The 27,031-nt window shown below is 38.8% G+C and overlaps 3 protein-coding genes across 6 annotated transcripts in view; all 3 read right to left on the bottom strand.

Moving 5' to 3' along the window:
* On the bottom strand, positions 1 to 18,996 carry LOC112558512. Of its 4 annotated transcripts, none has more exons than XM_025228988.1 (4): positions 13,440 to 13,970; positions 2,945 to 3,128; positions 563 to 772; positions 1 to 174 (listed from the first exon to the last, which is right to left on the bottom strand). In XM_025228988.1, exons 1-4 carry the CDS (start codon positions 13,568 to 13,570, stop codon positions 124 to 126), a joined length of 576 nt encoding a protein of 191 aa, XP_025084773.1. In that variant the 5' UTR covers positions 13,571 to 13,970; the 3' UTR covers positions 1 to 123. The 4 variants fall into 4 exon arrangements, with proteins under 4 accessions (XP_025084773.1, XP_025084775.1, XP_025084777.1 ...); XM_025228990.1 differs by lacking the exon at positions 13,440 to 13,970 and adding an exon at positions 3,550 to 3,801; XM_025228992.1 differs by lacking the exons at positions 1 to 174; positions 563 to 772; positions 2,945 to 3,128; positions 13,440 to 13,970 and adding exons at positions 11,017 to 11,151; positions 11,932 to 12,141; positions 18,194 to 18,377; positions 18,812 to 18,996.
* On the bottom strand, positions 5,416 to 9,343 carry LOC112558513. Its single transcript, XM_025228993.1, has 4 exons — positions 9,139 to 9,343; positions 8,620 to 8,803; positions 6,696 to 6,905; positions 5,416 to 5,553 (listed from the first exon to the last, which is right to left on the bottom strand). The coding sequence occupies exons 1-4, from the start codon at positions 9,261 to 9,263 to the stop codon at positions 5,506 to 5,508; spliced, it is 567 nt and encodes a 188-aa protein (XP_025084778.1). The 5' UTR covers positions 9,264 to 9,343; the 3' UTR covers positions 5,416 to 5,505.
* Positions 18,997 to 22,339: 3,343 nt separating the features above from the next.
* The window catches only part of LOC112559663 (LIM domain only protein 7-like), an 81,856-nt gene continuing 77,164 nt past the window's right edge, over positions 22,340 to 27,031 (bottom strand). Inside the window, exon 24 of the mRNA XM_025230998.1 lies at positions 22,340 to 26,177. Coding sequence (XP_025086783.1) covers positions 26,152 to 26,177 — 26 coding nt within the window. The 3' untranslated portion in view covers positions 22,340 to 26,151. The remainder of the gene's footprint in view (positions 26,178 to 27,031) is intronic.

Raw genomic sequence — 27,031 nt, 5'->3', positions numbered from 1 at the left:
AGTTTTGTTTTATTGGATTATGTTTGATGCCGATTATGGTTGCATGCAAAAGGCACTGGTTTGCTGCAAGATGATAGAAACTCCGTGCCTAATCCCTATGGCAAATAAATTTACGAGTTGAAGTTAAGAGAGAGCTGCCAGTAATTTGAAAAAGCACCCTCCGCTAATGGCGACCTGCAACACAAGAACAGAACCATCCAACTGGCATAGCGATTGCACGTAATCAAACAGCCAATAAAATAATGATTCTTGTTTTAAATTACAAGGGAAGACAAACTCCGGTATTTTAGGGCAAGTGAGAACTTTCTTTTGAGATTCTTAAAGAAATGCGAGACGTGCTTACAAAGACCCTGCTGCATTTATCACTACGGGAGATAGGAAAACCTTCATCAGTCTGTTTTTAGTAATACTTTTACCCTTACCATTAGGCGACCAGACAAGAAGCCCGTGAGCGCCACTCTCGCTTAACACGTACCTAACTGCATAAACTATACTTTAAAAGCTTGATCTGTGCTGAAAAATCTTGAAACCATTTTAAAAATATTTAAATTAGAACTTGTACCCTTAGTTCTCCTTTTAAAGAGTCCCAAAACGCTGAGCCCATGGCACGGATGACAATATCTTTGATGACTCCAATGTCTGCCAATTGAAGATCGCAAAGTCCCGGAGCCCCACCATCTGGTGTCAGATAACAGGGCACGTGCGAATCGAACGCCGTTGACTTTATCTCGTTGCATGGCGATGCTGCGCGGAGAATGGGAACCAGTTTGACCTGAAACAGACCATGCTAACATATTACGAGATGAAGTGAAATGAAATGAACTCGAGTTCAAAGCACTAAACTGAGCATCGTCCTCGCGAAAACTTTGCTACAAAAACTTAGTTTGATGGCGGCGCGAAACGTTTTTATAGCGAACAATGGGCTAAAAAACTTTCGATGAAAAAATTAATATTCTTTAATCGTGCTGGGAATCTAGAATCGCCTTTGTAAGCGTGAATAAAAGGACAGTAGTAAGTCATTCTGTATTCTCGGTTACTCTTTCACTCTCATCTATGTAGGGTCAGTGAGTTTGAAATGACGTTACTAGAGGAAGCGTTTACAATATGACAACATGTATAATAATAATTGTCACGTACGCCGGCTCTGACACGAGCAACACACACACGAGTCCTACGAGTTCTTTCAACACATAAAACAACGATTGCCTGAGGCTGTCCACATCATGTTAATATCACGTTAATCAGGATTTTACGACATAGAATACAGATAGATCTATTTATACGACAATGTCTCAGTTCTTTAGAGAAGATGGTCAAAACCATCTATGATAAGCAGACATCTAGTAATGCCATAGTCTCTACTTTTAATTATATAGGTATATCACTCTCTCAGTTTATAACTTAAAACAGTTTCCAATGTTCTAGTCCGCGGTGTATCAGTTCTCATTACCTCTTCAACATATCAGTCGTCTGTAACCATACTCACAGTGCGTAGGGTGGTCGCCCTTTGCATCTGCAGTCAGAATACGAATAACACAAATCACACTGGTAATCTACTTGAGGCGGATTTTCTTTTCACAAGGGGTTAGCAAACTCAGTGTAGCTCAGCGACAGATGACACTCCAAGGCCGTACACAATTGCCGTGTCGGGGAGGCGGTTCCTACTGTCACAGTAGCGGTACTCCAAGATGACGACACGGAGCCAACGGAGCACCGAGCCCACACACTGCTGGGTGTTTCACCGAAGGCGATCGAGGAATCGTCAAGATCTAATCCTCCTCCAAAAAGGCTTCAACACAATTTGCCCGTACACGAAAAAACCCTTGACTAGGCAAGGAATTACTTCTTAAACACTTCTCCTCTTAGCGCACGCACAATTAACGTCCTTCCGCCATTTTGTCCCTCAAAGCCGTCTGCTTCTTCTATTTCTTTGCTAGAGTGATCTCCCTTTGCCTGCTGACATTCTCACTCACTCTCCATTACGTGTTATTTCCCCTTGCAGTTCACAAACAGCGAAGGGGTTACACTACCCTAAATATTGTCGTTGCTCTGCTGAATAAAATCTTTGTAGACCAAGATGTTGATGTAGTACAGTTACAATCTACAGGTCGTAATGATGTTGTTTCTTCCATGGGGAACACAAGCAAGATCAATCAGTAGTCCATAGTAGTGATGGCTACTTGACTAGAGAAACCTTTACGAAGTCAGGTAGAACAGACGAGTTTAAGGTGAAAAATCTTTGATTGAAAGACCTCCCTGCTCCGATGGAATACATCTGTAGAAATTGTGACCAGTTACAGCTCACACCTCAAGGTAATAAATTAAATGCTTGGTCTGTGGCCAACACAGATCAACAGATACTCAGGCCAAGTGTACATTACATAATCAAGAGACTACTGGGAAGTTTATAGTCAAAGACAGAGAGAAACTATTCAAACATGATCGTTTGACGTTGATGAAAGGTAGTGACGACTTGAAAACCGCTATGGGGTCAGGTAGAAGAAACCGGTAGGCGATTCAAAGTTAGGAAGACGTGGATGAAAAATAAAAGTCAAAGTCCCCCACAGTGAAGACGAAAGAGAAAACACTTGCCCATACAAAGGTCACCAAAATAACAAAAAAATCAAACAGAAATACACGAAAAACTGATTTGTCGTGTTTGGTTTTTTGGTCGGTGCAAGAAGATCCGTAAAAGATGAAACTACCTGTAGACAAATTCCTCATCTATCAGCACCTTGAGTTACGTCGGAATTAGGTAAAATTTTACAAATAATCTCTTCCCACATTTCATTGCAGCGCTACATGTACAATCATCAAGAGTCACCAGCTGAAAAAGACAAAGCTGATCAGATAGTATATAGAGCTAATGCTACACTGCAACCTCATCTGTCACAGTTGTCACGTATTTAATCGTCAACACGTCATACAGGTGAGGAAAGGTTACCTGTAAACACTTGCGAACTGCGTCGACCCATTGCTTGCCCTGAGAAGAGAATTTGCCATAGTTACTGCCATACAGGTTACAGAACTTCTCGCCATATGCAATAGCATAGTTGTCTGATGTACCTTGGCAAGGGACCCTCTTCTCCAAACAGTCTCTGTACCAGTAACAGTCACCGCCGGTGGGACTGTCGACAAAAACGAGGCAGTTACAGAAGGAAGCAGCTGATATTCAAGTTTATTTTTATTAGTCACAAGAGCGTAATATTCTTACTTGATAACGCGCTTCATTGTTTTCACACAATGAGGTTTTTGATATTCTTTCGATAATTGGTTTTTACAAAAATCTTTAAAGCCGTTTGCCACATGAATACCTGATACAAGTAATTTAATTTTAAAAAATAATATAGTAGTTCTCACATGATTGTAATATTCATCTCTTTAGATAAAACTAAAAATGTTTATAATTCTTCACGTAGTTGCATTCAAACATCATTACAACTCAAGTTTACCCGTTTTCTTATATTTTTATAAGAAGAAAATATTTCGGTGGTGTCTTAAACACTCCGGTATAATATTACTAGAAGCAAGCAGCTCCCTTTTATTTACCTGTAGCAGCTTGAACTGATTGTTGTTTGTCTCTTCTGTCGTGTTACTCGGGCGTCGGCTGACGACGACAGCAGAAACAGAACCAAAGCCGTTACCAACAAGGCGCAGGATGCTGACCGATGCATCTTCTCATCTGGCGATCCGAACCTACACTAACCGAGAACTACCCGGCATTGAGTCTTTAACAGTCTGTGACCCGAATGCTTCCCTCCCCTCTTCTATCCCCCTTTTTATGTCCCTTACATATCACCTGTCTCAAATGAGTGTGGAACATCTGCAACAGATGGTGTAAATAAATACAAGTTAACTCTTCCAGATTTTCCGGAGCTTCAAAATCTACAAAACTGTTTCAGACACGTGACACCGATGTGATTGTCCTTCTATGTTTCGATGTCGGACTACACTAACACAGTTATCTTTGAAAATATTTTGAGAATCCTCCAGTGTCGAACCTTTGCTTGTGTGGGTATTATGGGTTTTTAGATTGTTGTTTTAGGACCCCCTGTACTCTCGCTTCTGTCCAAACCCTAATCCCACGGCAAAAAAGGAAAACAGCTTTTAGCTACGGTTGTGAATACGCTCAAAAAACTAACAAATATTGTAGCTGAAAAAAAATCGAACTTGCAGTTTTAACATAATATGGAAGGTAAATGTTTATCTACTGTGCTATGGACCATCTGCTAGGCCCGCATATTACATTATTAATGAATGTATACTATCTTTTATGTTATATATATAATATCTTAACAGTATGTCAGTTCAGGAAACAGGAAATTTGCAAAATGTCCGAGACTATCTTTTTCTCAAAAACTCCTCTTTTAAATTCCTTTTTTCTGTTTCTGGTTTATGAAAAAAAAAAGAATAAAACGAAATATCTCTGACCTATAAGTTCACATCCTCCCCAACAGCTCTCCTTCGCGGACAAAGACCAAATCTCCCGACTCTGTGATTTTTCAAAAACTGTTTAACCTAGCTCCTGTTTTATGCATTTTCCAAAAGTTTCTTCTTTACAGCAAGTCAGTACAAGTGGTTATGTATAGAATAATTGTAATAATACGATTCGCTTTTCTTATTTTCGTTTTTCTTATTACGTTTGTTTACTTTGTATTATGTTTGTGGTTTTTTTTTTCTTTTTTCTTCTTAGTATGCGATTTAATCCTGCCTTTAATGGTGGGGAAAAAGCGCTATATAAATTCAACATATTATTATTAAACGACAGCGATCTGATAGCAGACGCTAACTGCAAGCTGTAACCAACAGACACAACTTGAACTCAATATGGAATGGAGACCAGCCCTGAGGAGAGCAAAGTTATGGTATTGGCCACTACAAAGCACTACAGATAGAGTACAGCCCGAAGAGATAAACAGTTTTTAAGTAACTTGTGGGCCGCGACCCTCTCTACAGACGACAACAGCTCCACGACAGACATCCGCATCAAGCTCGCGACAACAGTAGCAGCTGTACAGGGTCTGGTGCACCCACATCATCAGGTTTAGTATGAAATAAAATTTGTACAAGTTTCTCGTGGTACCAATCCTGCTTTACAACACTAGTTCACTCATATACAAAGTAAACTACAGACACGCCATGCACGCTCGGGGTAAGAATGAGTCACAGTGAAGTCGTCTTCTGTAAAGATGTGTCTTAAGTTCAGACTTAAAGGATGTCAAAGAATCAGACTGTCGAAGGCTGAGGTAATCAGTTCAAAGTTGATGGGCTCGGTAAGAGAAAGACCTCTGTCCATCCGTCTTTGTCTTAGCTAGTGGGATATAGAAGATAGAAAAGAGACTATTTACAGGTGAGAAAAGAAAAGCTAGAATAGTAATCGCTCACATTTCACTCTTAAAAGCCAAATCTCACAACCATCGTAGCAGCTTCGTTTTATTGAATTTACTTTTTATCAGGGATTGTGGTTTTTCGTGGAAGAGTCGTTATAACTCCCTCTGGTGACTACTATTTCACCCAGGTGGGAAAATGGTGAAAAGTGCACCCTCCGGTGACCTAGAACACAAGAACAGAACCATCCAATCTTATATTGCTGACTAGCTATAGTGATTGCATGTAATCAATCATATTCAGTTATGTCTATATGACCACAGTTTAGAACAACAAAACAGTTATGGAGGTGGCTTTTTCGCTACTCTATAAAAGATGCACACTTACGTTTCTCTGGTCTACTTGACTACGGTTTCCAATAATCGGTTTAATTTTATATTTGGGTTCAACATTATGCATAATACTTTCTGTTATTCTGCTTGTTGTTGTCACTATTGCTGCTGCTGAATTAACTCGATTAACTTTGTAAATTCAGTTTGGTAAACATTGTAAACTATCAAAATCCAAACAAAACTTTTCTCGCTATTGGTTAAGAAAACACTCGCACCCGTACGACAAAGTGTGTTGTTCAATTTTTTTAAACTTCCGAGGGAAGATAAATTCGGGTACTTTATGGCCGTTGAATACTTGAGATTTTTTTAAAAGATGTGAGGATGTATTTACAGAAAATCTGCTGAATTTGCCACGACTGTAGACATGTGATGAAAAAGTTAATCATTCAGGGCAATTATACTCGGGAAGTGTGTTCAGTTATAAAAATAAAGACAGAATAAGTGCTAGTTACAAGATAAGGATAAGGCAAGCGGTACATCATAGAAAACTTAAAAGCACGCAGTTTTACCTCTTGGTTATTCTAAAGACACACACACACTTCAACTGAGCAGCTGGACTGCAGATGGTACAAATGATCTCAAGTGCCTGTTACTTCTGCATGCAAGCATAGAATACCGCGTACCTGAGCTCAGTAAAACGGATTCTCTAAGTAGTAAATGTTCTGGTATGGACGCCTTTCTAATAATTTGCTGAGAAAAAATAAGCTACATTCATCCTCTTGAGACCGATTACTTTACAACATATAGAGTATAGACCATACTGTTCAAACTGTTTTCATCATGGACGGACAGACTGCAGAACCAGCAAACGGAGAAAAAAGATGAAGGACTTGCAGTGAATGACCGATACAAATTACATAATGACTGATAATATATGTTCGTAAACGCAAAACTACATTTTAAACGCTCGATCTATGCTTAGAAATCCGTAAACCATTTAAAAAATATATAAATTTGAGCTTTTTTTTTAAATACCAGCGCTGCTCCTTTTAAAGATTCCCGAGACTCTGAAACCCAGGCACTGCTGATGATATCTTGGATGACTAGGATGTCTGAAACTGGAAGATCACACACCCCCAGAGCTCCACCACCTGGTGTCATATAACAGGGGAAGTGAGAGTTGAACGCTGTTGACTTGATCTGGCGGCATGGCGGAGCTGCGCGGAGAAGGGGAACCAGTGCGACCTGAAACACACCATGCTAACATATTACGAGATGGAGTGAGGAACTGTCGGAAATGAACTCAGCTTCAATGCACTAAACTGAGCATCGTCCTCGGTGGAAAACGTTTTTGGTGAAGCTAACGAAACTTCTTAATTAATAGTATTTTTTAATCGTGGTTGGAATCTTGAAGGCCATTGTAAGCGTGAATAAAAGGACAGTAGTAAGTCATTCTGTATTCTTGGTTACTCGTTCACTCTCATCTATGTAGGGTCAGTGGGTTCAAAATGACGTTACTAGAGGAAGCGTTTACAATATGACTACATGAAAAAAAAAAAAAAAATCATCATCATCATCATCATCTGTGAGCTTTCATAGGGCGACTCCCCGGTCAAAGCCTGGCTCACCACGCTTAAGAAAAACAAAAATACAAAAGTAAAGAAGAAAATTCTGCAGCTCTGTCATTGCAGCTAACGGAAGACTTTGTCGTTGCTCTGCTGAATAAAATCTTCTTTGTAGCCCAAGATGTTGATGTAGTACAGATCGTAAAGATGTTGTTTCTTCCATGGCGAACACAGAAAAGGTTAGTAGTCCATAGTAGTGATGGCTACTTGACTAGAGAAACCCTTACGACGTCAGGTAGAAAAGACGATGTGAAGGTAATTCATTGATTGGAAGTCATCGCTGCTCCGATGGAATACATCTTTAGAAATTGTGACCAGTTACAGCTCACACCTCAAGGTCATAAATTCAATGGTTGGTCGGTGGCCAACACAGATCAACAGATCAAGTGTACATTACATAATCATTACATAATCAAGAGACTGCTGGGATGTGAATAGTCAAAGACAGAGAGAAACTATTCAAACATGATCGTTTGACGCTGATGGAGGGGAATAGTAATAGTAACGACTTCAAATCGTTATGGGATCAGGGAGAAGAGACTGGTAGACAACACAATGTTAGGAAGAAGTGGATGAAAAATAATCGTTTTACATACATATTTTAAAGTGTTTTTTTACTATGAGTACCTTTTAATATGTTTCCATACAATATTGCGTTAAGCGATAGATAGTTGAGGTGAAACGTTCTGAAAAAAAAATTTCAACTCCAGAATCAGGTTGAATTTCATAGTGAAATGTTCGAGTTAAGATGGCGTCATGGAAGGAAGATAATCAAACAAGGCTAAGAGTCCGTCTTCGGTGTCCGAACCTATAAAAATGACAGTAGGCTTATTTTATTTAGCATTCTCCTTTTTTTTATATCAAAAACCTCAAGAACTTGCTATCAATAAATCAAAAACAGCACTCCCTCACAGTGTCATTTGTTGTTGTTGTTGTTGTTGTTGTTGCTGTTGCTGTTGTTGCTGTTGTTGTTGTTGTTGTTGTTGTTGTTGTTGTTGTTGTAAGAGGAGATCTTAACACACATAATACATCAAGCAATAAAAGCGTAAAGCTGATTCGTCGTTTGCTTTTCTTTGTCGGTGCAATAAGGTCCTTAGAAGTAAAAGATGCAACTACCTGTAGACAAACTGCTCATCTGGTCAGCACCGTGTCACGTCGGGATGAGGTAAAGTTTTACAAACGAACTATTCCCACATTTCATTGCAGCATCTACAATCATCAAGAATCATCAGCTGAAAAAGCCACAAATTGGTCCGAGGGTATGTAGAGCTAATGCTACACTACAGCCTCGTCTGTCAAACCGTCAACACGTCATACAGGTGAGGAAAGGTTACCTGTAAACATTTGCGAACTGCGTCGACCCACTGCTTGCCCTGAGAAGAGAATCTGTTGTAGTTACTACCAAACACGTTACAGAACTTCTCAGCATATGCAATAGCATAGTCGTCTGATGTGCCTTGGCAAGGGACCCTCTTCTCCAAACAGTTTCTGTACCAGTAACAGTCTCTGCCGGTGGGACTGTCGACAAAAACAAGGCAGTTACAGGAGGAAGCAGCTGATATCAAAATTTATTTTTATTAGTCACAAGAGCGTAATATTCTTACTTGATAACGCAAATAATGTAATGTTTAAAAATAATTTAGTAGTTGTCATATGATTGTAATATTCATCTCTTTAGATGAAAATATTTATAATTTATTCTTCATGTAGTTGCATTCAAACAGAAGTCTATTTCACCTGTACAACTCAAGTTTACCTGTTTTCTTATATTTTTACAAGAAGAAAATATTTCGGTGGTGTCTTAAACACTCCGGTATAATATTATTAGAAGCAAGCAGCTCCCTTTTATTTACCTGTAGCAGCTTGAACTGATTGTTGTTTGTCTCTTCTGTCGTGTTACTCGGGCGTTTGCTGACGACGAGAGCAGAAACAGAACCACAGCCGTTACCAACAAGGCGAAGGATGCTGACCGATGCATTTGCTTATTTAGCAATCAGAACCTTCACTAATCGAGAACTACCCAGCATTGAGTCTTTATACAGTTCGCAACCCGAATGCCCCCCTTCCCTCTTCTATCCCCCTTGTTATGTCCCTTACATATCACCTGTCTCAAATGAGTGTGGAGCATCTGCAACAGATGGTGTAAATAAATACAAGTTAACTCTTCCAGATTTTCCGGAGCTTTAAAATCTACAAAACTGTTTCAGACACGTGACACCGATGTGATTGTTCTTCTAGGTTTCGATGTCGGACTACACTAACACAGTTATCTTTGAAAATATTTTGAGAATCCTCCAGTGTCGAACCCTAGCTTACGTAGGTATTATGGGTTTTTAGATTGTTGTTTTAGGACCCACCTGTACTCTCGCTTCTGTCCAAACACTAATCCCACGGCAAAACAGCTTTTAGCTACGGTTGTGAATACGCTCAAAGAACTAACAAATATTGTAGGTGAAAAAAATCGAACTTGCAGTTTTAACATAATATGGTAGGTAAATGTTTATCTACTGTGCTGTGGACCATCTGCTAAGCCCGCATATTACATTATTAATGAGTGTATACTATCTTTTATGTTTTATATATATAATATCTTAACAGTATGTCAGTTCAGGAAACAGGAAATTTGCAAAATGTCCACGACTATCTTTTTCTCAAAAACTCCGCTTTTAAATTCCTTTTTTTGTTTCTGGTTTTTTAAAAAAGAAGAAAAAAAAAGGAAATATCTCTGACCTATAAGTTCTCACCCTCCCCAACAGCTCTCCTTCGCGGACAAAGACCAAATCTCCCGACTCTGTGATTTTTCAAAAACTGTTTAACCTAGCTCCTGTTTTATGCATTTTCCAAAGTTTCTTCTTTACAGCAAGTCAGTACAAGTGGTTATGTATAGAATAATTGTAATAATACGATTCGCTTTTCTTATTTTCGTTTTTCTTATTACGTTTGTTTACTTTGTATTATGTTTGTGTTTTTCTTTTCTTTTTCTTCTTAGTATGCGATTTAATCCTGCCTTTAATGGAGGGGAAAAGTGCTATATAAATTCATCATCATATTATTATTATATTATTATTATTAAACGACAGCGATCTGATAGCAGACGCTAATTGCAAGCTGTAACCAACAGACAGCTACAAAGCACTACAGATAGAGTACAGCACAAAGAGATAAACAGTTTTTAAGTAACTTGGGGGCCGCGACCTTCTCTACAGACGACAACAGCTCCACGACAGACATCCGCATCAAGCTCGCGACAACAGTAGCAGCTGGACAGGGTCTGGTGCACCCACATCATCAGGTTTAACATGAAATAAAATTTGTACAAGTTCCTCGTAGTACCAATCCTGCTTTACGGATGGCAAACGCATGTACACGCTCACTTTCACAACACACACATACCCCGGGTCACACAGGGGTTTACAACACTCACTCATTTAGAAAGTAAACTACAGACACGCCATGCACGCTCGGGGTAAGAATGAGTCACAGTGAAGTCGTCCTTCTGAAAAGATGTGTCTTAAGTTCAGACTTAAAGGATGTCAAAGAATCAAACTGTCGAAGGCTGAGGTAATCAGTTCAAAGTTGATTGGGCTTGGTAAGAGAAAGACCTCTGTCCATCCGTCTTTGTCTTAGTGGGATACAGAAGATATAGAAGAGACTATTTACAGGTGAGAAAAGAAAAGCTAGAATAATAATCGCTGACATTTCATCCTTAAAAAACAAATCTCACAACCATCGTAGCAGCTTCGTTTTATTGAATTTACTTTTTATCAGGGATTGTGGTTTTTCGTGGAAGAGTCATTGTAACTCCCTCTGGTTACTAAAATTACGGTTTGAAACTAAAAAAGTTGCGAAATGCACCCTCTGGCGACCTGGAACACAAGAACACTAGCTATAGTGATTGCACGTAATCAATCATATTCAGTTATGTCTATATGACCACAGTTTAGAACAACAAAACAGTTATGGAGGTGGCTTTTTCGCTACTCTATAAAAGATGCACACTTACGTTTCTCTGGTCTTCTTGACTACGGTTTCCAATAATCGGTTTCATCTTATTGTTCGGTTCAACATTATACATAATACTTAACTGGATTAACTCTGTAAAATTAAGTTTGGTAAAGCATTTTAAACTATCAAAATCCAAACAAAGTTTTTCTAGCTATTGGTTAAAAAAACACTCGCACCCGTACGACAAAGTGTGTTATTAAATTTTTTTAAACTTCCGAGGGAAGATAAATTCGGGTACTTTATGGCCGTTGAATACTTGAGATTCTTTTTAAAAGATGTGAGGATGTATTTACAGAAAATCTGCTGAATTTGCCATTACTGGAGATATGTGATGAAAAAGTTAATCATTCAGGACGCCTTTCTAATAATTTGCTGAGAAAAAAATAAGCTACATTCATCCGCTTGAGACCGATTACTTTACAACATATAGACCATACTGTTCAAACTGTTTTCATCATGGACGAACAGACTGCAGAACCAGCAAACGGAGAAAAAAGATGAAGGACTTGCAATGAATGACCGATACAAATTACGAATGACTGATAATATATGTGCGTAACCGCATAACTATACTTTAAACGCTCGATCTATGCTTAGAAACCCGAAAACCATTTTTTATTAAAATATATTTTTTTTAATACCCCTGCTGCTCCTTTTAAAGATTCCCAAAACTCTGAAGCCCAGGCACTGCTGATGATACCGCTGATGACTCCTATGTCTGCCGTTGGAAGATCACACACCCCCGGAGCTCCACCACCTGGTCTCAGATAACAGGGCACGTGAGACTCGAACGCTGTTGACTTGATCTGGCGGCATGGCGGAGCTGCGCGGAGAAGGGGAACCAGTGCGACCTGAAACACACCATACTAACGTATTACGAGATGGAGTGAGGAACTGTCGGAAATGAACTCGAGTTCAAGGAACCAAACTGAGCATCGTCCTCGGCGGGAAACGTTTTTGGTGAAGGTAGCAATGAGCTGCAAAACTTCTTAAATTAATAATATTCTTTAACCGTGCTGGGAATATTGAAGGCCATTGTAAGCGTGAATAAAAGGATAGTAGAAAGTCATTCTGTATTCTTGGTTACTCGTTCACTTTCATCTATGTAAGGTCAGTGCGTTTGAAATGACGTCACTAGAGGAAGCGTTTACAATATGACAACATGTATAATAATAATCATCATCATCTGTGAGCTTTCATAGGGCGGCTCCCCAGTCGGAGCCTAGCTCGCCACGCTTAACAAACACAAAAATACAAAAATAATACATAATAAGTCATGCAAACAAGTGAAAGCTGATTTGTCGGCGAAAAAAGGTCCTTAGAAGTACAAGATACAATCCGGTCGGATGAGGTACAATTTGTACAATAAAGTTTTCCCATATCTTATTGCAGTGCTGCATCTGACTTTCAAGAATCATTGCTTGCAAAATCCTGAACTCGGTCAGAGGGTATGTAGAGCTAATGCTACACTTCAACCTCATCTGTCACAGTTGTCACGTATTTAACCGTCAACACGTCAAACAGGTGAGGAAAGGTTACCTGTAAACATTTGCGAACTGCGTTGACCCACTGCTTGCCCTGAGAAGAGAATCTGTTGTAGTTACTGCCATACAGGTTACAGAACTTCTCAGCATATGCAATAGCATAGTCGTCTGGTGTGCCTTGGCAAGGGACCCTCTTCTCCAAACAGTCTCTGTACCAGTAACAGTCACCGCCGTTGGGACTGTCGACAAAAACAAGGCAGTTACAGAAGGAAGCAGCTGATATCAAAATTTATTTTTATTAGTCACAAGAGCGTAATATTCTTACTTGATAACGCGCTTCAATCTTTTCACACAATGAGATTTTTGCTTTTTTCGATAATTTATTAATACAAAAAATCTTTAAAGCAATTTGTCAAACGAATACCCGATACAAAATTTAATTTTTAAAAAAAGTTTAGTAGTTGTCTTATGATTGTAATATTCATCTCTTTAGATAAGAATATTTATAATTTATTCTTCACGTAGTTGCATTCAAATAGAAGCCTATTTCACCTATACAACTCAAGTTTACCTGTTTTCTTACATTTTTACAAAGAAAATATTTCGGGCTGTCTTAAACACTCCGGTATAATATTACTAGAAGCAAGCAGCTCCCTTTTACTTACCTGTAGCAGTTTGAGCTGATTGTTGCTTGTCTCTTCTGTCGTTTTACTCTGGCGTCGGCTGACGACGACAGCAGAAACAGAACCACAGCCGTGCCAACAAGGCGAAGGATGCTGACCGATGCATTTTTCATCTGGCGATCAGAACCTACACTAACCGAGAAGTACCCGGCATTGAGTCTTTATACAGTTCGCGACCCGGATACTCCCCTCCCCAACTCCACCTTATGAGTCATATCCGCTTCACTTACTTATTACTTGTGTCAGATGAATGTGGCATATCTGCAAGAAATAAAATAAAAGCCATGTATATTATTCCGAGTCGCCAAACATCTTTCTCCCTCTATCCAAAAATCTTCAAAACTGTGTTTCAGACACGTGACAACGAAATGACTTCCCTTCTAGGTTTTGAAGTCGGACCACACTAAAGCAGTTATCTTTGAAAATATTTTTTAGACTCCTCCAGTATCCAATCTTTGTTTACGTTGATATGGTTTTTTTTTCTTAATGACCTACCAGCTCTCTTGCCTCTATCCAAACCCTAATCTCACGGCAAAAAAAAAAAAAAAAAAAAAAAAAAGGATAGAGCTTTTAGATACGGTTGTGAATATGTTGAAAGAAACAAAAAGTGTTGTTTTCAAGTGCAGCTTTATGGTAAATGTCTGCTTGTTGTGCACTGTAACATCTTTAGAGCCAGCACATTACATTACTAAATACTGTATAATACCTAACAATGTCAGTGCACAAAACAGAAACTCACACCCCGGACAGGACATTTGCAAGACGTCCACGACCATCTTTTTCTATCGGTCAACTCAACTTTCGGAATTAATTTTTTCTAGTTCCCTCTTCAGTTAAACAATCCGGTCAGGAAACCAACACACGCCATACCTCTGACCCACAAGTTCTTCACCTTCCCCGCAACTCTCCTTGCCGGACCAAAATCTCCCGACATTATGATTTTCCAAAAACTACAAACAGCTTGAGCCAAGCATCTTTTGGCATTTTCCAAAAAAAAATCTTTCTTCAGAGCAAGTCACTCCACCCTATATTTGTAGAATAATATCGTAATGCAACTCGGTTTTCCTCTCACTATAATATTCCTAGATGCCTTGCTGACAAGAAATTCGCTCCCCTAAAACACAAAGGACATCGGATTTGCAAAGATAAATATGTTTTTATTTGCTGCCATTGATTTATATCTTTCGTGGGGAGGATGGAAGGCTTCGGCGTTGCCAGTGACAGCACCCAATGGTTTACCAGCAATGAAGACTTGTCGAAAAGCCTATTCTCCGACCACACGAGCGACCAGCCCGATCCCTCCCTTCCTGAGGCGTTTGAGAGCGTGACCTCAGTCAGCCTGCTGCTGAGACTTCGAGGCGATGACCGAGAACATGTCACGACCAAAAGTCCAAAGACTATATAGGAAACGATAATATAAGGTCATATTGTTCATCAACCTGTAGGACAAGCAGGATGCAGGTGTCCTCAAGCAAACGGACAGGAAAGTGACATTAAATTTTCATGAATTCTGTGACCAAATACAGAGGATGTCTTGTCAACATCGCTTCTTCAAATTCATCATCTGCGCCTTTTTAATTCGCTTTTCTTCCTCCATATCCTTCTTCCTTGTAATTGGGAAAAACTTGTCTCCTTTTTTGCTTTATTCCTAATTTCTTTTTTTTTTAAAGTGAAATTTCTCTTTGCTTTCGTCCAGATGCTTGTCACAAACACGGATGCGTTTTTCAAACATTAACGCGGAACAAGAACTCGGCATTCTTTCAACAATCCTGCAGAAAGGGCTTTCTTGTTATGCATCTTCAGGTTAGAATTGAAATTGAAATTGACATCTATACTCTATATTTTTATAATTATGTTTTCGTACCATGATATGTGATGTTTCCATCCGCATCATTAAGTTTTATCATAAAAGTTGTCTGTGGCAGCAGCTTAAAATTTTTAAATGTCCACACTGGTAACATAGGTTCAGTTCACGACAGCCGTGCCTTCAAGACCTGCGATCTGTACCCCCCTCAGTATGTAGTAGCCCCTATGTCCCTTTCCTTCTGTTTTCATGCTTATAGTGGCCAGGGGAGGTGCATTTATGGGGCGCCAAGGAGAATTTTCCTATCTATAGCTATATGTGCATTTTATACTTGTAGAATTCATTCTATAGCTATACAATTCATTCTATACGTATATAATGTATTCTATATTTATACAATTCCATTCTATATGTATACAATGCATTCTATAGCTATATATTTCAACGAGCTCAGTAATGTTGATGACTAAATGGGAGCTGACTTTCACACGACAGTCGGCGCTCGTCAAGGGTACGTCTATCACCTGTTCTTTCTTATATTCGTGAAACCCTCCACTACCATCATTTCCATCGGTATAAACCTGACTTGCAGCCTACATCCTATTCTCCTGAACATTTCAAGGTTGAAATGTACCTGGGATGTGTTCCACAAAAGGAACATCTGAATAAAAACAGTAATGGAGCTGATGTTACGTTCTCAGAGGGCACCGAAACACATCGACAGTGATTCTACACCTTTTTTAATTTCGTATTACGTTTGTTTACTTTTTATTATGTTTGTGTTTTTCTTTTCTTTTCTTCTTAGTATGCGATATGATCCCGCCTTTAATGATGAGAAAAAGCGCTATAGAAATTCAACATATTATTAATTATTATTATTATTATTATTATTATTATTATTATTATTATACTACAGCGATCTGATAGCAGACGCCAGCTGCAAGCTGTAACCAACAGACTGACAACTTGAACTCAATATGGAATGGAGACCAGCCCTGAGGACAGCAAAGTTATGGTCATTGGCCACTTCAAAGCACTACAGATAGAGTACAGCACAAAGAGATAGACAGTTTTTAAGTAACTTGGGGGCCGCCACCCTCTCTACAGACGACAACAGCTCCACGACAGACATCCGCATCAAGCTCACGACAACAGTAGCAGCTGGACAGGGTCTGGTGCACCCACATCATCAGGTTAAATATGAAATAAAATTTGTACAAGTTCCTCCTAGTACCAGTCCTGCTTGACGGATGGGAAACGCATAGACACGCTCACCTTTACAACACTCACTCATATAGAAAGTAAACTACAGACACGCCATGCACGCTCGAGGTAGGAAAGAGTCACAGTGAAGTCGTCCTTCTGAAAAGATGTCTTAAGTTCAGACTTAAAGGATGTCGAAGAATCAGACTGTCGAAGGCTGAGGTAATCAGTTCAAAGTTGATGGGGTTGGTAAGAGAAAGACCTCTGTCCATCCGTCTTTGTCTTAGTGGGATGTAGAAGATATAGAAGAGACTACAGGTGAGAAAAGAAAAGCTAGAATAATAATCGCTCACATTTCACTCTTAAAAAACAAATCTCACAACCATCGTAGCAGCTTCGTTTTATTGAATTTACTTTTTATCAGGGATTGTGGTTTTTCGTGGAAGAGTCATTGTAACTCCATCTGGTTACTAAAATTACGGTTTGAAGCTAAAAAAGTAGCAAAATGCACCCTCCGGCGACCTGGAACGCAAGAACAGAACCATCCAAACTTATATTGGTGACTAGCTATAGTGATTGCATGTAATCAATCAAATTCAGATATGTCTTTATGACCACAGTTTAGAACAACAAAACAGTTATGGACTGCAGAACCATCAAACGGAGAAAAAAGATGGACTTGCAGTGAATGGCCGATACAAATTACAAAATGACTGATAATATATGTACGTAAACGCAAAACTTCACTTTAAACGCTCGATCTATGCTTAGAAATCTGGAAACCATTTAAAAATATATAAATTTGAGCTTTTTTAAATACCCCTGCTGCTCCTTTTAAAGATTCCCAAAATTCTGAAGGCCATGCATGGAGGAGGATCCCTTGGATGACTAGGATGTCTGTCAATGGAAGGTCACATATCCCCGGAGCTCCATCACCTGGTGACAGATAGCACGGCACGTGCGAATCGAACGCCGTTGACTTGATCTGTTCGCATGACGAACCATTTATGAGAGGGGAACCAATGCGAGCTGAAACACACCATGCTAACATCATGAGATGAAGTGAGGAACTGTCGCAAATGAACTCAAGTTCAAGGCACTAAACTGAGCATCGTCCTCGGCGGGAAACATTTTTGGTGAAGGTAGCAATGAGCTGCAAAACTTCTTAAATTAATAATATTCTTTAATTCTGCTGGTAATCTTGAAAGCGCGAATAAAAGGATAGTAAGTAAATCTTTTTGTATTTCCGGTTACTTGTTCACTTTCATCTATGTGGGGTCAGTAAGTTCAAAATGATGTTATTAGAGGAAGCGTTTACAATATGACAACATGATGATTATAATAATGATGATGATGATGATGATCACCATCATCATCTGTGACCTTTCATAGGGCGGCTCTCCGTTCAGAGCCTAGCTCGCCACGCTTAACAAACACAAAAATACAAAAATAATACATAATAAGTCATGCAAACAAGTGAAAGCTGATTTGTCGGCGAAAAAAGGTCCTTAGAAGTACAAGATACAATCGGGTCGGGATAAGGTAAATTTATACAATAAAGTTTTCCCACATCTTATTGCAGTGCTGCATCTGACTTTCAAGAATCATTGCTTGCAAAATCCTTAACTCGGTCAGAGGGTATGTAGAGCTAATGCTACACTACAGCCTCGTCTGTCACAGTTGTCACGTATTTAACCGTCAACACGTCATACAGGTGAGCAAAGGTTACCTGTAAACATTTGCGAACTGCGTCGACCCACTGCTTGCCCTGAGGAGAGAATTTGTTGTAGTTTCTGACATACAGGTTACAGAACTTCAAGCCATATGCAATGGCATAGTCGTCTGATGTGTTTTGGCAAGGGATGCTCGCCTCCAAACAGACTGTGTACCAAGTACAGCTATTGCCGGCGGGACTGTCGACAAAAACAAGGCAGTTACAGGAGGAAGCAGCTGATATTCAAGTTTATTTTTATTAGTCACAAGAGTGTAATATTGTTACTTGATAACGCGCTTCATTGTTTTCACACAATGAAGTTTTTGATTCTTTCGATAACTGATTTGTAAAAAATCTTCAAAGCCATTTGCCACATGAATACCTGATACAAAAAATTTAATGTTTGAAGTTAATTTAGTAGTTTTCATATGATTGTAATATTCATCTCTTAAGATAAAAACTAAATGTTTATAATTTATTCTTCACGTAGCTGCATTCAAACAGAAGTCTATTTTACCTGTACAACTCAAGTTTACCTGTTTTCTTATATTTTTACAAGAAGAAAATATTTCGGTGGTGTCTTAAACACTGCCGTATAATATTACTAGAAGCAAGCAGCTCCCTTTTACTTACGTGTAGCAGTCTGGGTCGATTGTTGTTTGTCTCTTCTGTCGTGCTATTAGGGCGTTGGCTGACGACGACAGCAGAAACAGAACCACTGTCGTTGCCAACAAGGCGAAGGATGCTGACCGATGCATCTTCTCATCTGGCGATCAGAACCTACACTAACCGAGAACTACCCGGCATTGAGTCTTTATACAGTTCGCTACCTGGATACTCCCCTCCCCAACTCCACCTTATATGAGTTATATCCGCTTGACTTACCTATTACCTGTGTCAAATGTGGCATATCAGCAACAGATGTAAATAAATCACAATTTATTCTACTGGGTCGCCAAACATCTTTCTTTCTTTATCGGAAAATCTTCAAAACTGTTTGAGACACGTGACAACGATATGACTTCCCTTCTAAGTTTTGATGTCGGACTACACTAACGCAGTTATCTTTGAAAATATTTTGAGAATTCTCCAGAGTCCAACCTTTGCTTACGTTGATATTATGTTTTTTTTTTTCTTAAGGACCTACCTGCACTCATGCCTCTATCCACACCCTAAACTCACTACAAAAACAGTAAACAGCTTTTAGATATGGTTGTGAATATGTTGACAGAAATAATGTTGTTTTCAAGTGCAGTTTTAACATAACATGGTAAATATCTGCATACTGTGCACTGTAACATCTTTAGAGCCAGCACATTACATTACTAAATACTGTATAATACCTAACAATGTCAGTGCACAAAACAGAAACTCACACCCCGGATAGGAAATTTGCAAGACGTCCACGACCATCTTTGCCTATCGGTCAACTCCACTTTCGGAATTAATTTTGTCTGTTTCCCGCTTCAGTTAAACAATCCGGTCAGGAAAGCAACACACGCCATACTTCTGACCCACAAGTTCTTCACCCTCCCCGCAACTCTCCTTGCCGGACCAAAATCTCCCATTATGATTTTCCAAAAACTACAAACGGCTTGAGCCAAGCATGTTTGGCATTTTCCAAAAAAAATCTCTTCTTCAGAGCAAGTCACTCCACCCTATATTTGTAGAATAATATCGTAATGCAACTCGGTTTTCCTCTCACTACATTCCTAGATGTTGTGCTGACAAGAAATTCGCTCCCCTAAAGCACAAAGAACATCGGATTTGCATAGATAAATGCGTTTTTATTTGCTACCATTGATTTATATCTTTCGTGGGGAGGATGGAAGGCTTCGGCGTTGCCAGTGACAGCACCCAATGGTTTACCAACCAAAGAAGAAGACTTCTTGAAAAGCCTGTTCTCAGACCGCACGAGTGACCAGCCTGATCCCTCCCTCCCGGAGGCGTTTGAGAGCGTGACCTGCTGCGACGACCGAGAGCATGTCACGACCAACAGTCCAAAGACTAGGACACGAAAATGCAAAGGTCATATCGTTCCTCAACCTGTAGGTCAAGCAGGATGCAGTTGTCCTCAAGCAAACGGACAGAAAAGCGACACAAAAATTGTAGCTTTGAGCTTTCATGAATTCTATTGCCAAATATATACATAGGTCTTGTCAACAACTTTTTAATTCGCTTTTCTTCCTCCATAGCCTTCTTTTTTGTAATTGGGGAAAAAACTTGTCTCCTTTTTATTTTTTTGCTTTTTTTTAAAAAGTGAAATTCCTCCTTGTTTTCGTCTAGATTTTTGTCACAAACACGGATGCGTTTTCAAAACATTCAAGCTGAGCAAGAACTGCGTTCTTTCAACAAAGAGCCTGTCCAGGTTGTTTATTTGTATATTTGGCGGTGCTGGGCCAGTCAACAAGAGGGAGGTAGCCGTTCGGTCGTTTCTCAACCCAGTCCTGTCCCTTGATCGCAGGTACATCCAGGGGCCAAATGCCCTAAGTGCTGTGGCGTGTTGCATAACACGTAGCGAACCGAGCGAAGCTAGCGGCTAGGAAGCTAGCGGTCCCTGTGCAACGCAGAGCTCGCCGGAAGACAGAGCTTCAAAATGGCAGACATGGGGCGAGGCGAGGTTTGAATGCAGTTAAGGAAGCTACACCCCTAAGTGCTGTAGCCAAGCTTTCGCAAATGAATACCGAACTTGCGGCCCACCTGTCCACAGAAGTAAATCAGGACAAAGGCGAAAATTCCAATGCGCACATGGTCGATTTCATTGAAGTTCCACGATACTCGACGTACCAGTTTAAGTCTCACTTTCGAATGTTCCGGGCGCCTTTGATGTAAGTTACTGTAATAAAATTTAAATAAAGTAAAATGTAATAGACAATAAAATATAAATAAAAATACCAAAATCAATTATAGGGAATGTGAACGTCTTAGATATATATATAAATGCATGCACTTGTCTATATGCTCACACACACAAGATAAACACAAACTTTCATAGAAATCTTTTGTGAATTTTTTCACGTTCTCGAGGCTTGTTCTGAGCCTGATTTGCCGCAGGAACGAGGGTTCAACAATAGAACCAAACTTCTTAATTTGCCACCTTGTGGTCGCTGGCAAGTAAGGAGTCCTGTCTCAGTGTGGCAGATTGTTTTGCAATGAACAAGGGTTCACCACACAGGTGCGTGATGCTGATCTGCAGGACACTCTTTGCAAAGCAAGACGATGTCATCTAATGGCCAGAAAGGGATGCCCTTCAAAAGCTCGCTGAAAACTGGGAGCAGAATTAAAGCTGGAATGGGAGTTGTAGGTGCTCTTGATGGCACCTATGTCCACATTCTTGGAACTACAAGGCCAACAGGGGAAAGTTATATATGCAGAAAGGGCTTTCCTGCTATGCATCTTCAGGTTAGAATTGAAATTGAAATCTACAATCTGTAGCAAGTCAAAATTCAAGTGCGATTGTAAACTAAAAAAAAAAATCACAATCCAAAGATGATGAAGAAAAATGTTAGTATTTTTATAATCATTTTTACTTATTATGCCATGTGCTGTTTCCATTCGAATCATCAAGTTTTGTCATAATGCTGGGCTGACAGGCTCATGGGCTGAATCTCGCCCCGTAAGTGGAGCCCATCACACTTGATTAATTGTTTAGCAATGGTGAAGGCTGTAAAGCGAAATAATTATGTGCATATAATTACGTCAAGCTGTTTTATGAGAAAATTTTCATTTTTAAGAACTTGATGCTGCAAGTCTGGAAATTCCATGTTCATCAGACTCTCAGATCATATTTTTCATGTAACCACACATATACACACATAACATGCATAAAACATGCACAAGCGCTGTTATTCTGCACAGAGTACAGTTTTTGAATATTTTTGGAAAGTGAATAGGCTTACTATTTTTATGAACTCATCAGTTACGTAGATATTTATTTAATTCAATTATGTAAGTCTTTTCAGGCATGGCAATTTGTTTTAGTTATTTCTTTGTGACATTTTCCCCTAAGACTTCTACAGAAATCAGTATAACATCTCCTTGAGATACTTTTAATGTGCCATTTCATACAAAATCCTGTCTGTAAGATTCTAATCTCCCGTCATCTGACACTCATCTCCTAACCAGATAGACTAAAATAAGCATACACTTTAAAAAAGCAAATTTGAAACATCCAAAAGTACTTCTTGATGATAGTCACTGAGTGCTGCAGTCACTGTCCTTGTAAATGTTCAAGTACAAATTTAGCAAAATGTTTTCTTCAGTGTTTACAAAATCTAAGTAAACCACGATGGTCACAAATTCAGTATAAATGCAAATCCTTTATGGGCACTTTATAAAATACTATAAGCGCAAATGTGACAACACTTTAGATTTCCCTAAATATAAGGTGACCAGACGTTTCGGAAGTCACCGACAAAGAGTACCCCCAAAAAAGTGAAAAGCGCAAAGGAAGGGTGGGGATAATTTGCTCTGAAAGGTAGTTAACTAGGAGACAAATATAAAATTGTTAATGAAACAGCGATAGGCAAATGCCAAAATCAAAGGCACAAATGCGAGTCAATGTATGATAATTAGATTTTTAAATACAAGCTGGACACTGATCGACTTTTTAGATGAAAGCGGAACATTTTACGAACAGGCGAGACACGAGGTCAAAGGCGGGACTGCCCCGCCTAAATCGGGCCATTTTATAAAATAGAATACTATTAATGAAGCTTTCTACGTGTACACAGTCTGGACTAGCAAAATCCAACTACATAGTGTACAAGCACTTAATATCATTAATCTAGCTTTGAACGAAAAACAAATTTCAAGTTCATTTGCTTTGTTTTTTGTATGGGCACTTTGCAGCCTTTCTATTCAAGATCCTTTCTGTTCTGCTCAATTTTTAAGATTCTTCCAGTAGGCTATAACCTATAAGACAACTTTCGAAGTAAAAGACTGCAGACAATATTGGAGATTTAAGGGAAAGGGTGAGTGTTGGGTAGGGGAGTGAAACACTAAAGAGGTTCACCAATATTGTCCAGATTGTTACAACAGTCTAGCATATTTAATGTCTAATGGTTTGACAGGCCTGATGCACCAATATGAAATAGTAACAAATTCCATCAAGCATTGAGTACCCAGCTTTCTACAGAAACTAAAGAAAACAAGCAGTCAGCACTAATAAACTGTACATACTCCTCGTTTTAGACAAAATAAGCATTTATTCATTTACAGCAAACTGCATGATTTCAAAATGGCAACGAACTGGAATCAAATCACTTTAGCTAGGTACAAAACACAACCATTTGTGAAAGAGGACTGTTTAGCCATGGCACTGCATAAATTTATGTAAAGAAACAAAACTATGTTAACCTGTACATGTTTAAATTGACTACTGCTTATGCACAAAGTAAAATGACAGAAGGAGCAATAGATGATTTAGAAACCAAGTCTGCTGTGAACTTGAAAGTCAGCATCACTTCAAATGGTTAAGCTCATTCTTGCGGTTTCCTGTAGTTCTGTCTGCTTGTACAAATTGTGTGCTTCACAGAGTCACATTATCATGTCAAATTTTCTTTTTGTGATGCTTGTGAGCCCAATGCCTCTTCCTTCAGCTGAAAACTCCTGTTGTAAACAATGTTTCCTGGTTTCACATTCTTGAAACTTGCTATAAGCGGCTGATGTATTTTATGAGAGAATACATGGTTAAACACATAGAGCAGGGGTCTGGACTGCATCCACATCGAAAGGCACTACTATGGGCAGGGAGTATATAAATTTTAAAATATGGCAGAGGTAAGTATGGATAATAGAACATGTAACATTAAATATACAATGTAAATTGCATCCCATCTCCAAAATATTCCTGTTCCATCTCTCCCTTGAAAATTTTGCCAGCAGGCTGACATTGATTTTGCATCCTAAAAGATTATTTGCACGAAGAATAACTAAAGCTACTTCTGATCATGATAGGCAACCTTAAAACAGTTTTTAGGGAAATTAGACAATGGATGAAAGATTTATTGGCAAATATTTTATAGGAAAGGTAATCACCAAAAATTTTCTGTGCACTAGCCAAATGAAGCAAGATGGACAGCATTTGATAACATGAACGACATAAATTGAAAATCTAAATGGCGAGTTGTTCGTGTGGTTATTGCATCTACAGACTTGGAATCTTTCTTTTTAGTTCCAACTGTCACCCTCCAAAGCCCTGATTTCTCAATCTGATAGAGCCTTCAAGCTTGACAACTTACACTGCTGCAATGCTGTGTCAGTTGGCAAAATAATTATTGTAAAAGGGTAGCAATTTTTATCTTTCTCCCTCACTGTCATATATTTGTTCAGAAGTCGCATACATACAAAACAACAGCACTTACATCCACTATACACGTGCATCCATATGTGACTTCACCGTCTGTAATCCAATGAATGTGTCAGGCATGCACCTGCACTTCATACACACCTCTTGATATGAGCTTGAATTTCTCTTCATGTTAGCATGGAATAATTCACTTTATGGTCCAACATGGGAAATAGATATTTTCATTCACTTCCAAACAAATGGTATGGAGAGACCGCCACTATTATTAAAATGTTTTGCACCTTTAAAAACCATACATGAAGTGCAGCTGTAATAGTTCTCACCAACCAAATGTCACCATGCTCATAGGCGGCTAAAATGGCAGAGAACATCACAAATTTCCAATATCTGAACACGAAATGATTAAAACACTAACTAAATGCACATATGATTTCACTTTTAATCCAGTTATCTGTGCAATACATAAAGATGATGTATGCAGCCAGGATCAAAGTTGTTAAAAAAGAACCATAGATTTGGTGTACAGATCTTTCTCAAAAACAGGTCCAGAAATATGAACACATGTAATTCATTTGCTTCACCATCACCATACTTTGCACATCTTGCAACTTTTAAGCTTTCTCAGTGTGTTATTTCTGAGATACAAAGACTATTGACAACAAAATGGAAGAGTTATAAAAAGCAAACCAGGAGCAAATAATGATTGGTCCAGGGGTTTGATAACTATATTGAAACTGGAATGCTACCTTAAAACAAGTAAAAAGTGGTGTACACCTATGTTCCCAAGTCATGTAAGAAGATTTGTGAAGATTAAGGAACAGGTACTGTTGTGGCCCTATGCTCCTTGAGGAGTAACAATGAATACACTAACTGAACTAAGGGACAGGTATTCTTCAATGCTGCTTGATAATGCTAAAAAAGCTCAGTAGTATATTCTGCTTTCAGATGTCTTTTGTCCATTCTCCTTTTCTGAAAAAAAAATGCTTCCTCACAATATGAAACTCTGTACATCATGATTTAAAAACATTTAAAACATTGCTCTCCCATGTATTCTGATAATGTCTGAACCTTTTTATAACGTATTATAATTTTTTTAAAATGTTGCAGCACTTTGGATTGTGTTTCAGATAGGATATTTCTTGACAGGAATAAAAGATTTTTCTGGAAAGTACTCCGATTTTCTCTCAGATCCAGAATTCTATGGAAACCAAGGCTCATAGGAAGACTGGAACCAGTCTAGCTTAGTAGTATCCAATGATTTCTATTTATGAATGGAGGACATAATGACCTTCCTTTCCAATGTAGGAGCTAAAAATTTTTTAAAATTGGCTTCGGAGGTTTTACATGTTGTATCCTTCTCACAATGTCGATTGCAAGCTTTTTCAGCAAATATGAATTTTGACTACAAACTCCAGCTTAAGTGCAGGCATTCTATACACACAATACAGTCTGCACTGCACACTTGAAAAAATATTGTACAGCCTCTATTTCTTGATGTCATGTTCACATGTATTGCCCAGATGTGATCTTGGATCCTACAGCACTTTTTCTGGGCTTGTTCTTTTTTGTTTTTCACTCCAGTAGAAACACATAGCCTGAAACCACAGTTTAATGCACTTGGAATGAGCAGGAAGTGAGTAGAAGGGCAAAAGTCATGGAAATCTCACACCTTGCTGAATTTAAGTCCAGCTGCAAATAAAGAAAAATAAACTGTTGACACTGCTGTTGCGTAAGAAATATTTTTTTCATTATTAACCAAGCACTGACATACTTCATATTTTGGTAACACTTAAATATTAAATTACAGTTCTAATCTACAAACTTGTAAAATTTCAATATCGTAGATAGTTGCTCCAACAAATTTTGTGTACTACTACTTATATGAACAGAAGTGAACTTATGCACATGCCTTAGACAAGGCTTAGTGTCAGGTACCTTTCTACCTTTGACACAGCATCAAAGCTATTAGAGGTCTAACACAAGAATGAATTTCAAAAACAAACTGTAACTACATTTTGCTAGTTCATGTCCCACAGATCACAGCCTGCAGACATGTGAGAGCTTTGAAAATACAGAAAGTTTGGTTTGTGAATACATAGAATAAAATATATCTTGTAGATTCATGCTGCAGCTCAGGCAAGCAAAGCTGTGCCGTCATCCCAAATCTCAAAATATTAAGAGGAAACGCATATGTCTTGCTGCAAATACTACTCTAGTACTGTACAGTTTCTCCAACCAGTTAAGTTGCTTGTTAGGCCAGTTTTCTGTGCACAGGCAAGGTAAGTGTGGTGTCACTGTGCACCCACATGAAGAATTGTTATTTTTGTGTTGAGGTACATGTGCAAGACAATAAAGGAAATATTTATGGGTGCTTATTAATTAATGGGATTTAATGATATAAATGTTGGGTGATTAACGAACCAAAAGCAATCAGCACATTAAAAAAGCTGAAGACAATGAGACACAAATGCAGGTTGTTATATCACTTTAGGTGTCAGTGAGCAGTACTATGTGTGTAACATGAACTAAAGCGTTCCCACAAC

This window comes from Pomacea canaliculata, linkage group LG3, assembly GCF_003073045.1.
Source record: "Pomacea canaliculata isolate SZHN2017 linkage group LG3, ASM307304v1, whole genome shotgun sequence".
Taxonomy (NCBI): Eukaryota; Metazoa; Mollusca; class Gastropoda; order Architaenioglossa; family Ampullariidae; genus Pomacea; species Pomacea canaliculata.
The sequence above is the reverse complement of the archived record's forward strand: the minus strand, read 5'-3'. Positions and strand labels throughout refer to the sequence as shown.

What these genes read in the sequence shown, in the direction of transcription:
- LOC112558513 (XM_025228993.1), bottom strand. Translation starts at nt 9,263, where the DNA reads ATGCATCGGTCAGCATCCTTCGCCTTGTTGGTAACGGCTGTGGTTCTG. An exon ending in ATCAGTTCAAGCTGCTACAG is followed by an intron (nt 8,804 to 9,138) that starts GTAAATAAAAGG and finishes TTTTGTCGACAG; the next exon opens with TCCCACCGGCAGAGACTGTT. An exon ending in CTTTAAAAGGAGCAGCGCTG is followed by an intron (nt 5,554 to 6,695) that starts GTATTTAAAAAA and finishes CTTGTGTTCTAG; the next exon opens with GTCACCGGAGGGTGCACTTT.
- LOC112558512 (XM_025228988.1), bottom strand. Translation starts at nt 13,570, where the DNA reads ATGAAAAATGCATCGGTCAGCATCCTTCGCCTTGTTGGCACGGCTGTG. An exon ending in CAGTTCGCAAGTGTTTACAG is followed by an intron (nt 773 to 2,944) that starts GTAACCTTTCCT and finishes GGTCTGTTTCAG; the next exon opens with GTCAAACTGGTTCCCATTCT. An exon ending in CTTTAAAAGGAGAACTAAGG is followed by an intron (nt 175 to 562) that starts GTACAAGTTCTA and finishes CTTGTGTTGCAG; the next exon opens with GTCGCCATTAGCGGAGGGTG.